The 13918-nt window shown below is 36.6% G+C and overlaps 1 protein-coding gene across 1 annotated transcript; it reads right to left on the bottom strand.

Moving 5' to 3' along the window:
• Positions 1–5410: 5410 nt before the first annotated feature.
• gcl (germ cell-less) lies at positions 5411–13207 on the bottom strand. Its single transcript, XM_071583924.1, has 10 exons — positions 12962–13207; positions 12703–12826; positions 12511–12607; positions 12246–12397; positions 12030–12160; positions 11709–11881; positions 9922–10123; positions 8443–8661; positions 7618–7708; positions 5411–6360 (listed from the first exon to the last, which is right to left on the bottom strand). Exons 1-10 carry the CDS (start codon positions 13111–13113, stop codon positions 6220–6222), a joined length of 1482 nt encoding a protein of 493 aa, XP_071440025.1. The 5' UTR covers positions 13114–13207; the 3' UTR covers positions 5411–6219.
• Positions 13208–13918: the final 711 nt, after the last annotated feature.

The raw sequence follows: 13918 nt of genomic DNA, 5'->3' as shown, positions 1-13918 counted from the left end.
TTAAGGGCCTTTAGCCACCTAGCCAGGGGAGAGTCCCCGCAAGCCTCACGAATCATTTTGTAAGTCTCCTTAGAGATTTTATGAGTTTAGCACTAAACTTAATCGCGTAACGTTGCTCGACCGTCGATTCCATTTTTTTCGTGATACGGTCGGCAGAGGTTTGCAATAACTGACGTCCTGCCGCTTTCACAGCTTGCAGAGCACTGAGACCAGTTTCGCGGCAAAGCTTAGCGTTCCCCCACCTACTCCAAGTTGTTTGATCCCACTCCGGCCAATAGGAGCGGTGCGGTAAATTTAATTGCATTACTTTCGGAACGCACCCTGTGTGTGTGTGTATGTGTATATAATAGGGCGTTCTTGAGGGATGTTTATGTTATCATCGTGTGCTGCCATCTATCAAACGACAGTGAAACATATTTCAGACTGATTTAAAGGTCAGTTTGGATTTGGCAGCCATTCGAGTAAGAAGTGTTTCGTGATTTTAGCTAAGATGGAAAAAGAGCAGTATCGTTGGGTAATTCGCTTTTTGTTTTTGGATGGGAAGAAATGCGAGGAAATAAAAGCAAAGTTGGATGCTGTTTATGGGGACACTTCGCCATCTATGACCACAGTTAGATATTGGTTCAACGAATTGAAACGTGGGCGAATATCTGTTTTTGATGAGGAGCGACCAGGACGCCCGGCAGACGTGGTTACCGTGGAAATCATTCAAAAAGTCCACGCCAAGATTCTCGCTGATCGACGAACGGAAGTGCGCGAAGTAGCAGAGGCCGTGGGTGTGTCGACCGGAACGGCAATTAATATTTTACACGATAAGTTGGCGATGAAAAAATTGTCGTACCGATGGGTGCCGCATTTGCTCACAATGCCGCGCCGCGATTGCCGCCAAACTGCAATAACTACGTTATGCATTGCTTCCGCACCCCCCGTATTCACCCGATCTGGCTCCCTGCGACTTTTTCTTATTCCCTGACATGAAGAAATGGCTCGCGGGAAAAAAATTTATCTCAAACGAGGAAGTTATCGCCGAGACAGAGGCGTATTTTGGAGAGTTCGAAAAATCCTATTCTTTGGAGGGGTTAAAAAATATGGTCGGAACGTTGGGAGACGTGTATATTTTTAAAAGGAGACTATGTTGAAAATAAAAAAAATGTTTTTGAAAAAATGGTTTCTTTATTTCTAACACGGGTACTTATTGAACCGCCCTCATATTGCTCCTGGTAGGGTCACCCATGCCAGATATGTCGAAGGTTAGGAGCCAGACGAAAGGTAGTCCACGCAGCAGCTGCAAAGGTATCTGACCCTAGTGGGGTGGCCATTGACTGATTGTGTCACTTTACAAACACTATTGTGGAAGGCAATGGGAAACCACCTCAATTATAAAGATTGATAATGATGGACACTAGAGAGAATATGAGTCCTGCGAACTACAAGGGCTCAGCCCAATCAGCCAACTGTCGTGCCCGGCAGCGGGGGAGGCAAGGCTTTAGCCCACGGTTGTCAGCCCACGAAACCCTTGTAAGGGAAAACCAACAGGAGCAGGACAGATGCAGAAGAAGAAGACCAATTTAGTTAGAATAGGAACTTGGAATGTTAGGAAAATGTTGAGGACAGAAAAATTAGAGAATATTAAGCAAAAGATGGAAAGGGGGAATATAGATATTTTAGGTCTATGTGAGGTAAGATGGAAGGACCAGTTATTGGAACAATGCTACGCCATCAAATTTTGCGTGAAACTGGGAAAAACCAGGAAAGAGACTCATGGCATGCTCAAGGCAGCTTATAGTGAAAACACCCGATCTATCTATGGTGATAACACCATGGATAGAGCAGGTGTTTTTGAGTGGCATATTTGTTTCAGCCGGTTAGAGAAGATGTTGAAGATACCAAATGTTCAGGACCTCAAAAAGTGATTAAAATATTCCAAGAGTGAAGGTTTTGTTGGACAGGGATTGAGGATTAAGTGTTCAAATGGTTTCTGATGAACTTGGTGTTCCTAAAAGTGATATGCATTGACTTGTCAGCGAAAACATTGGCATGAGAAAGCTATGTGCGAAGTTGGTGCCGCGAGTGCTCTCTGAGTAATGGGCCACCTGTCATGGAATTACATGGCAACCCTGCCTCAGCCACCCTACAGCCCTGAAATTCCACCGCCAGGCTTCTTCCTCTTCCTTAACCTCAAATCTGTGCTGAAAGGGGGTCACCAGGGCTCGGTGGAAATTTGACAACAGGCCGTGACAAGGGAGCTTAGCAGCATTCCAGAAGTCACCTTCCAGAAGGCATACAAGGTATGGAATATCCACTGGCAGAGGTGTGTCGATGCACAAGGGTTCTACTTTGGAGACTTTTGAGTGAATTAATCAATCCTGGCAATAAATGTTTTTAATTGACTCTAGCTCTACACATTTTCCAGCTCCCTCAATTTCACCTAAACACCCATTCTTTTCCTCCCTTTACCTTGATTTCCCACTATTATACCCTTTATAACTTCTTAACTATTTATCTTTATCCTATACCACATTCCTTTCCCGAGTTGCCAACACCAGCTATATACCTCTCTCTTCCACACAAGTCATTTTATCATTCTTTCCATGAGTTTCCTGTCACTTCACTAAACACCTCTCATAAATCATTATTTTTTGTATTGAAAGCTTGAAATTTAACCACAATGCAAAATCAGTGCATGTGCCAAGGGAAACCCAACATTAAAACATGAATCGGCTACAAAAATCTTTCTAATACTATGCAAAATGTTTAAGTATTATGGGCTGGCAAAATTAATTTTAAAAAACTAAAAGCAGTATATTAAATAATAATGGACTCCTAAAAATGTTTTTTATTGTATTGAATATTATTGCCATTTATTTTATTATTTACTATTCATCTCTAGTATAATTAAAAAAAAATATTGTGAGCAAAAATGTGTGCAAGTTGATGACTGTTAAGTTAAGGTAAGGCTTCCTCTGTTAAACTATAGGAGTCTTATGGGTTCCCTCTTTGAAAAATACAATCGGTCTCATTATTTAATCGACTTCAACAAGTTTTAAACAATAAGGCTCTAGTATACTGTTCGTTGCAGGAATTTTGTGTTGTATAACATTAATATGGCTCTTCCTCTGCCAACCCTGTTTTCAACACTGACTTGACATGCAGTACAATAATGGTTATCACAAATCATAGTAGTTAAAAACTATTGCAGCAGTTTGACCAAAAATTTGGATAGGTAGAACATTTCGAGACCCGCTACTAGAAGTCAGAATCAGACGTTACAAATAGAGTTTCAGTTGCCTTAGCGAAGGTTCAGATTTAAAATATCTACATGAAGATTCTCATGCTAAAAAATCAAAACAAGTTGCAAAATCAGGGCCAGCTTCTACAATTCAGGGCTGACCAACTGTGAAATATCAAGGTAGATAGCATTAATTCATAGCAGATAACAAAACAATTCATCCCCTTTTATGACCAGCCATTGTACAAGCAAATTCAGGACAAACTTTGAAAACCTGGACCAGTTGTTGAAACTTATATGATAATAGATTGAACAAGAGGTATGATGTGCAGACATATGACAAGAGGCCCTGATGTTAGACTAAGTATGGAGGCTAAGCTTTTGCTTATTGTGTATTGCCTATCAGTATACTCCTTTGTGATTTTCAGAGAGATGAATAGTATTAATTTGGAATCTAAGCCGAGAATTTTTTTCAATGACCTGCCTAGGTGCTACCAAGAACCAAACAAAGTAGGTTCTTACTGTGGATCTAAGGTTTTGCTCGTAGAGATTGTCAGGGGCTTAGCACATGAAGGATTTGTGTAAGGGTTAGTATTTAGTCCACCCAGTGTTTTTCTGTGAAATAAAACTCTTTTTAACTTTGTTTGACATACTTTATCACAGTAATCCAGTGTAATCAGGTTTGTGTTGGTACAATCAGGTTGATGTTTTATAGTTTGTTCTGCAAATGAGGGAGGTGTGGACTTGGCTTATCATGGAAAATTCAGTTAACCCTTAAATTTTCTGTTACTATCTGGATAATTGAAAAGCTCTTTCTATAAAGACAGTATGCTTCAGACACATAAATTATTTAGTTTATATTTTTCCCCAAAGTATCAGATTTGACCAAAATGGGATTAACAGCATCCTTAAACATAGCAGTTCTTGGAGAACCAGTTTTGTTTAATTTCCTTAAATGCATTTTTTTCTCACAATAAAAGATACTTGGACATACACTGCATCTTTGGCATCAAATTCTCATCATATGTGTAACATTTCTGAACTGATATAGTTTTACCTAGTAGATCTTATGTGTACTCTCTCCACATTACCTGAATTTTCCTGGGTTCAATTAATATTTTTCAGTCATTTATCTAATATTGTGTACATATATACTTTTTTTGAATTCCTAACTCTTCTTTCACGTTCTAGCAGGAAGGCTAAACTGTTCATGAATATTGTGTCCACTTCTCCTCATATTTTGCCCTTTCAACATCCTACTTAAGAGTTTATATAGGTACTTTATAAATTATAGTGCATCCAATCACGAAATATATTTGCTACACCAGAATGGACTGGTTACTATCCTGCTCACAGTGGTAACATGGAGAGTAACTAGAGAAAAGAACATTAATATAAGCAATGGAAGCCCACCTTAAGAATCTTCATACGTATGACAATGTAAAAATTACTCTGATTATAGTGGAAGTCAAATTAATATCTGAAAACCACTATCACATTATGACTCTAAATGAAGTAATCAGAAATTTATCAGCACCATGTTTCAGAGGCTTCTATTCTTTGCTGGTCCTCTTTTCCAATGTTCCATGTCTCTGATTCATAGAGTACTATGCTCCCTGCAACCATGTTGATGAACTGTCTCCTTGTTTGCAACCTTAGATCCTTTGGGCATATTATCAGCCTCTTCTTCATGAATGCCTGTTTAGCTTGATGTCAGTTCAACTTCTCCCATCCCAAGTAATACTGCTTCCCAGGTAGATGAAGGATTCCACTTGTAGTTTCACTCCTCAAGCTGTGGTATCTCCGTACAGCTTCTCTTTTCCACACACAAGGATTTTAGTTTTCTTCTTGTTGATGCTTGCTACTACAGCTACATCTGCAAGAACATGTTCATTTCCATTCTATTCACCTTGTTGCTCTTAGATGCTCAACTGTAATGCTTCTTTTATTGGTTCTGCTGCATGTATATAGAATAGTGCTGATGAGAGGTTGTTTCCTTTTCTAACTTTTTTATTGACCAAAAATTGTAATTGAAAAATGATAAAAATTCCTTAGTCTCAGATAGGCATTATTCCATTTCTTACTACACATATTCAATTATAAGAGAATTAGATCTTCATTCCAAGAACATAGTTGGGAGTGCTCTCCATAAATGCCAGATGCAAAGGACTTGTAGGCAGAACTGCCTTTGCCATTGACCATATCATGCCTAGTGAATTTTTGTGGACTTCAAAGGGGAAATGTCATTACTTACACATGTATGCTGAAAAATATGGTCTTCGTTTGGAATGTACATCATTAGATCCCAACTTTCCCCCAAAAGAAAGATTACTCTTCGGACAACATATCCCTCGAATTCACTTTGAACAATACATCATTTCCAAACTATGGAAATGATTCTTTTTATTGCTCTCATAAATGGTTATCCAATGACTTCATACACTTTACTTTCATCACTCATACAATTAGTTAAATGGTATTAATAGTAACATCACCACATGCCAGTAACTGATTGCTGATTTGCATAATGTACACAAGGCTAAATTTAGTATACATCCAGCTTAGTTATTCCTTTTTTAAAATAAAAAATAAAACAAATATAAATTTGCTGATTCTCATAATTACACATATAATTACAGACCTATGTCTGACTGAGGAAATCAGCATATGTTAGACTAATAAATTTGGCAAAAAACGCCATATCCTTTTATAAAAAAACTATGTAAACCACCTTGGCTTAATGACATCACTTTAAAGAAACAAAAATAAAAAAATGATGGGTTAAATCCACGCATCAGCTAAAACTCACATTTTCACAAAGGACTATAACTTTTATAAATATATTACAAAGCTCTCAAAGGCAACAATGGTGTAAATATAAAATATTCAACATAGAACCCCACATTCTCAATCAGTTCCTTGGAATGAAAAATAAGGTCCCCAAAGACCTTGCATCGAAGCTTAAAATTCACCACCAGCATTTATTGTTGTTATAATGATGCTTCAGCTTCCTCCACACCCTCAGCACTAGATGACGCAGCACAGCCAAGCCTACTTGAGACCACTACCAGAAAATTGAATGACAAAAGAAGGGGAAACTTCAACTTGCCATCTAACTGAACCACCTTGAACTGAAAATGAAAGAGAAACGGATCATGAACAGTCGGACAGTCGTTTAGGATTCACATACAAATTCCAATTCATGGCACTAGTTTCTCACAAGAGCGATCGAAACATCACCCCTGTTCTAACGAAAATAAAGCAAAGTAATTTCATTGGAATTAAAGATATTAACAAAGCAAAGTATTATCACTTACAAAGATACCTAAGTATCAATTAAAAGTAATGACTATAAAATGTAATATTAACTTGTATCCACCTATTTTAAAATATGTATTATTCAAAGTTAAGCCTAAGATCATGCCAAGCACACATTCCATTAGTAACCCATTGGTTGGTTTTTCAAGGTGAATGGAGGGGAACTAGTCCCTTTTCCTTTGTAGCATGCCATTCCTCAGGTTATCGAATACCCAGAAAACCACACTACTTGGATTTTAACTGTGGTTATGATGAGACATTGCATGAATTTGAACATGGAACCCTCTGGTCAGGAATCGGGCAACAACCAATTATCATTACACTAAGGGATACTACCTTATTCATTTAATTACCTGACTTTCTACCCTATTTTCCCAATCTCATATTCACTTGATTTAACCATGAACACAGCCCATGAAGGAATGAAAGGCCTTACCATTCAACTATATGTACAAAGGAGGGCTCGTTAAGAAAGAATAAAAAAATTCATTTTTTAGCACACAGTGTATACACACGCATGAAACAGCATTGTCATTTCCTTACATAAAACCACTAATTTTGTCTAGCTTTTGACCAACTAATGTAGAGAAATAGAGGAATGACTTGTGCATCAATTCTTTGGCATAATAACTTGTCATCGATATAAACTTATCCTAGATTTTTTTTTAACTCTTCATTAATTGTATTTTAGGATCCTGAAGTTGTGTTCAATGCATTAAAATACTGACAAGCTTGGATAGGGTATTATTGAATTATGAGACCCATAGAAACATTTGGGCAAATCATACCAGATAGATTTCTTCAAAAATTGATCAGATATGATGCCATGTGCTTGAAAACATTTGTTCAATGAAAATCAACCATAAAATATATCAATTAAGGTCATTAAAATATTAAATGCATACATTTGTTCATTTTAATCCAACTTATTACCAACCTGTCCCCCATAATACAAATATTTAGTTGTCTTTGGAGTATGAAGTAAACTTAAAGCTAAGATACATACAGCATTCAATTAAATTTTGGACTGCCCCAGACATGTAAGGGACATTTTAAAGCCACAATCTCACCTCTTCTCCCTGGCCTAAAGACAAGGACATCACATCAGTTTTTTGAGAGTTGACCACTTGAAGCTGCCCATCCAATGAAGCTATTGTAACCCTATAGGGATGAGAAAAATCAAGATGCTGTCACACTGAAGTTGGTAAGATTCATGTACTCAATAAAACTTAAATTTAATGACAGGGGTATGGTCATGCATAGAAATAAGCAAGGTTCATGAAACTGTATAAGGCTCATTCAAGTTCTAAGCTATTCCAATTTTTTTCTCGAGACTGGGAGTAATTATAAATATGAGACTGAGCTTAAACTATGCAGACACTCATTGTTAATACAAGATACAGATGGCTGAATTTTGCAGTGCATAGAGTTTCCATAATTGCCACTAGAGAAACTAGCACCTTCAATATTTAAAATGGAATCATGGTGTGCAAGAACACCAAATAATGGTCTGTTTTCTCTACTTTCATGGTTTAATGCCCTTAGAAAGTCATCATCAATTGAGAAGGACATGTGGTAATGGTGTTACGGATATGAAATATATGCATTCATGGGTTCATCAATTCAAAGAAGTTGGAACCTCATGTGACAATGAAGCCAAGGAGCTTTGGCCATGATCCAGCCAGTTTTTCCAGTGGACAAAAGAGATCCCTCCAGAAGCATTCTTGGCAGCCATGAAACCATGGTGTCAATGCAGTGAAAAATGTGTTTGTCACAATTTACATTGTTTTGAGAAGTTTAAGTCCTTGTGTACATAGGTTGTCTGAAAAAATTAGGAGGCCTTAGAGTTGGAATGCATCTTGTATAGTACAGTACACAGCATAATATTGACTAACCGTACGAGGAGATGCCTGCTAGGCTGGTGACTAAGTAGAGCTGTGCAGTCAGCTCTGTGGTTTCTTTTGATCTTCAGCTTTCTGTTTGTGAGGTTCATGATGATGTCAAGACCGAAGTTGAAGCCAGTCCACCTCCAGCAATGGTGCCCTTCGCTCAAGATGGTACGACCACAACGCAGACTCTCCTCCAGGAACTCTGCAGAGCTCACCTCCTTGGGCCTTGGCATAAAATGGAATCATATCATAAGGCCACTGACAAGTCAATCTAAAACAATACTATTCAAGTTTATAAAGTTTTAATAGGAATAATGAGCTTGATGGAAACTCATTTCTTCTGTGCCACATTTGATAGATGCCCTCTTTTCTAAAGATATGGCTTTAGACCACAACTATAACCAACAGCAAGCTGCAGTCTCAGAAAGGAATTTGACCCAAAAACAAAGTGATACTAATGGGCCCAAATTGACTCTATTTCTCAATGAGATTATTACTGCAGGGACATACAATGGAATTCAGTTGAGCAGGTACAAGGCTCAAACCAGCTAAGCAAATCAGAGTACCATTAATCATTTTGAACATTCAGTCTACTTCATGCCTTCTAGTGCTTCTCATGGCCACATTCTGTGCCCTGTGAAACATAGGAGCTACTGAGTAAGCAAAAATTCATCGGTCTGGCTATTCCTCCCATAAGTTAGGCCACATTAAGACAATTCAGCAATTATTTCAGTCAATTACCGAGAATGATTAGGAGTTCAAACAAGATTTGTGAAATAAAAGGCTACAGGAAGAAAAAAAAAACTAATTTCACGAAGAAATTGTCAAAGGCACCCATGTTTCAGGAATAGTCTCTAGTATCTATACACTCTATAGAATGTTATTTTACAACATACATTTCAACTCCCTGAGCCACATGTCTACTGTACTAGCAAATCATTCATAAGTTTTAAGTAAATATATACTGATCAAGGGTGGGGAAGGAGACAAAATAATGAGGTCGTAGCCAACTCCCTCTACTTACTTGTATAATTGAGTAAACAAAGCAAACGTAGACAATACTACAAGTTAAGCAAGATATTGCCTTCTGAACATGGCAAAATTAAAATTGTATCAACAGTTACAGTTGGAAAAGACACTTTTCTCTCAAATCTTAATTTGAAGTGATAAAAAGAATACTAAGCAAGTTTATTAGGGCAAGCTATTGTGATATTATACTACGGATATATAGCTTAAGATATAATAATGATTTAGTAGAATTTAATAAACAAAAGGCCAATTAATGCTGAAATCGTATTTTATCACACTAAAGATCCATCTTTCCCCATAGAAACTTAATTTACTTTTTATTAAAGAGAACTAATCAATTATATTAAGGGATTACAAATTTATACCTATTGCCTAAGGTTTTTTGGAAATTAAGGGCAGGACATTTTATCTCCTTCAATATCCAAAAAATTAACCATAAATAAAACTTCAACATACCCTTTATCCACACCCTGATCTATCCGCAACATTTTATACCATTGCTGTTCTATAACTGGCCCAAGCCAGCGAGAAGGAACAATATTGTCAGAATGAATTACTTCAAGGTCAATATGGTGGTTGACTAGGTGAGGCAGCCTTAATTTGCCAAATGCCTTTTTGTATGCTCCACCGAGGATGCTATCCAAAAATGCCTCCTGCCCTGAAATCAATTCACGGAACAATAGGTTATCAAGGATGACTGCTTGGACTTAATATCATAGCAGTACATATAAGCTATATATGCAGTAAAGGTTAAAGGCATGCAACATTGAGGATTTTTTGTGACATTTTATGATAAGTTTGAATGTGATTACGGGAAGGGAGAGAAAATGGAGGGAAATATGACACATGCATAAGTTCATCCAGAATGAGGAGTTATACTACATTACATTGTACCATTAAGCATTCGGTGCATTCAAACTTACGGCACACATGAATTAACACTGTAATACCAGTGATAGATAAGGTTATTCTTGCAGGAATAAAATCTGAATGTTAAAGCTTTGAACGGAAAATCTGTTAAACATCATGGCAACCTGATCCTTTAAGATAATATTCTTGCGCAATAAATATTGAAAAGAGACCAGTGAGCTTATCTCCTCCTTTCAGTTGAGTGCCTATTTACCTGAGTCCATGTTACCAAACATTAAGTGTCATCAAATAGACAAAAGCAATTGCGCGGAAGATATTTCACAATGTGAAAGTATATTAAATTATCAATCTTCAAACAACCTTACCTCTTGTGGGTGGGAAAACCACACAATAAAAGGTAACTAGACATGTGAAAAAATCAATAAACAAAAAATTTGGTGGAAAATATAAGATAGCAACAAAGAGGTGCAAGGGAGCCTTAAAACACCTATTTTCAAAAATTAATAAATAATTCCACAAAATATATATGCTCAATACTAATTAGTGCAACTTATTTTATTAGTTGTAATGTGTGTAAACCCAATTTTCTTAAGCAGCTCTCAATTGCGTGATATTTTTGCTCGATCAATCAAACACCTACCTCTTAGTATGGATAATAAACTCTCCTTTTAGGGTTTTAGAGGTTGCCCAGAGTTGGCTAACTGATGCTGAGGGTTCCAATTTCAAATTCTTTTTATGTCAAACTATTCAGCTTTTGACAAAAAAATCATTGTGATTTTTTTGTTATGAGGTAACTAGAAAAATGGTGACTATCAACCCAACCACACGGCAAAACTGGTGAGGCATCATCCAAAGGCACTAATGGCAGAGATAAAGGTGATCAGACCAGTATCCATTTCAGAGTGATTGAGGAGAGTAAAATTCACTGAATTGACCACAGTACTGAGACGAGAAAGGTGGTGAGAAACCAGCACATCCCCATTACCCAAGAATATGTAACTGTACATTGGCAAATATGTATTATGTGATCTTTTAGCAAAATAAGTCTCTACACAGCTCAGGTTGAGAACCAGGGGAAAAGGCAACATAAGTCAATGTGGACGGTATTTCAGGTTACAACAGATTCATCAGTTTTACAAAAATACAAAAATAATGAAAACTAAACTCCAAAGTAAATGTCAGTGCTTCTTAAGAAAAGATACCTTTCCTAATAAAATGGTAAGATTACACCATAGCAGCTCTAAATCTATTTTTTAGAATACTGTTTCAAATTACGTCCATGAAAAGAAGTTAGTACCTTACACAAGATAATATATTTGAAGTACCTGCACAAAATACACCTTAAAAACGCCCAGCACCACAAATGTACTTACCCTTACGACTTTGAAAATACTTTTGAGCCTCAGGTAAACCGTCGTTAAAATTTCCCTCCCATGACTGATGTAGCTGAAGGAAGAGCCAAAATTTCAGCATGATGTACACTGAGAATTCAGTCTGCATCACAAACAAATCAGGACTCCCTACCAATAGGCTCATTAAAGTTGGACTGAAATCGAAAACCAAATATTAAAAGTTTTGTCTCACCTTAAAGCTGTATTCTTGAGTTAACTGAACTATAACTAGTTCATCAAAAATGAACACTTTGACAACATGCTAGCATATAAATAATAATGAAAATTGAATCAATATATAACCTGATATCCCGAAGTTTCTTGGGAAAATCCATCATATTGCTGAGTAAATTAACCTTAAGCCAATTCAGACACGCTTCTTTCACTAATGGTACGCCATACTGACATGATGTATTGTAGTAGCTAACTACGGTCTGTAAATAAGTGTTTATTTCATAGTATAGAAATTCATACACAATATAAAAGAACTGACAAAAATTACAACCAACAAATTAATACCTGAACATTCGTCGAATCTTTCATTATTTCTGCACATTCGGTAATTATTCCATCCAATTGAAAAAGTGTGGCAGCTGCAAGGACAGGAATAACTTCAGCAGGCTTTAACACGAACTCATCTCGGTAAAGTGAGCCCAAAACGATAAATAGCGCTGAAATTTAAATTGAAGTTATTATTATGTCGTCGTTGGCCAAACAATATGTCCACGCTGAAATAGACACAATCAGCCAATTTCTTTACTGACTTGATTGTTGTTATGCTTACCATCTAAGTTTATATTTGGGTCCTCTATTTGGATATTTACATGGCTCTCCGTTGACTCTTTCCATGATCCAGAAAACATACTGTTGAAGTATGGACTCTAAATTAAAAGAATGGTGCATGAGAAATGGGAAATAATGTTGTACAACGTTATTTATTTTATTTTACGTACAAGTTCATTTAAAATTGTGTTACCTGGGCTAGGTAGACTTTATGCAATTTCCATTCTTTTCCCAAAGCTACAACGGTTACATCACTATTTATGCCTTCTTTGAATAGTGTCTGATAAATGTAATCCGCGGTAGTCACCAGCATTTTTCTAAAAATGATACGAGCAGGGTTATTTGAGTTAGAATCCACTCGAAATTAAATGCCACCAATGAACTTCCTGATTCAATAATAAATGATAAATTGAAAAAAACTTCCAACTTTTTGGAAAATATCAATTGCTTACCGTTTCGGTGTGTGCATTGCTTCATTAATCATTGGATCTACTTCGTCGTCCGATTCTTCATCTCTTTTTCTTTTCCTTCCGATGGTACCTAAAATGCCTCGGGATACCCATGAAGAATAATCAACAGCCGGTCCACTCCAAGAACTTCCCATGATGTAAATTCAGAATACAATATTCAAATTCATCAGTATTTTGCCGGTATGTCTACTTCTACCATTACAATGGAAACATGTTATGTTTGTAAACACTGCCTAACCAAGTAATGCGCACGCGTCGGCAATCTTACCAACCGAATGTTTCACTCTCTTTTAAGGTTCGAAAGAATTTGCAAATTTTTAGACATGACCCGTCATCGCTAAATTTAAAGTTGAACGCATTGACTATTAACCACCCAACCAGGGTACCCTTTAATTGTTTCGCGAAGATAAACTGATTACTTAGGTATTAAAGTTCGTTTTCGATCGAGTAAAAACTCTACCTTTTCCGTCGGTATGAATTACTATTCACCCTATTTTAACTTTGGTTCTGATGAAGTAATGGTACTTATTATTTAGGAATTAGCTCAGGAAAGTTTTGATTTAAATTATCTACATGAATTTCAGTATCTAAAGCCGTAAAAAAATATTAGGATATAGGATTGTGGAATGCATATTTTATTGTATTTTTAAGATCATGGGCCAAGTTCAGTTAAGTTGTAAAACATGTGACAGACATTTTTTATCGGTGAATTTTCCCATCAAAGAATTACCAAAAGTAAATCTGAATTGATAGAAGTGTGATTTTATTTTTACCCATTGTTAAAATTTGAACACTATCTTCAGAAAACTCGAGTTCAAATAAAACAAGAAAACGTCAATTTCTACCATATTATATCATAATTCTAATTATGTTATCACCCATGCCCTTCCCTCAGGGAGAAGTTTGTCGATGAAATAACAAAAATGAATTCTTAAATGA

The sequence above is a fragment of the Hetaerina americana genome, unplaced genomic scaffold (genome assembly GCF_022747635.1).
Source record: "Hetaerina americana unplaced genomic scaffold, ioHetAmer1.1.p SCAF_15, whole genome shotgun sequence".
Lineage (NCBI taxonomy): Eukaryota > Metazoa > Arthropoda > Insecta > Odonata > Calopterygidae > Hetaerina > Hetaerina americana.
Note: the sequence above shows the minus strand (reverse complement) of the source record. Positions and strands in the feature narration are given on the sequence as shown.

What these genes read in the sequence shown, in the direction of transcription:
- gcl (XM_071583924.1), bottom strand. Translation starts at nt 13,113, where the DNA reads ATGGGAAGTTCTTGGAGTGGACCGGCTGTTGATTATTCTTCATGGGTA. An exon ending in CCCAAATATAAACTTAGATG is followed by an intron (nt 12,398 to 12,510) that starts GTAAGCATAACA and finishes TTTAAATTTCAG; the next exon opens with CGCTATTTATCGTTTTGGGC. An exon ending in AAGATTCGACGAATGTTCAG is followed by an intron (nt 12,161 to 12,245) that starts GTATTAATTTGT and finishes ACTTATTTACAG; the next exon opens with ACCGTAGTTAGCTACTACAA.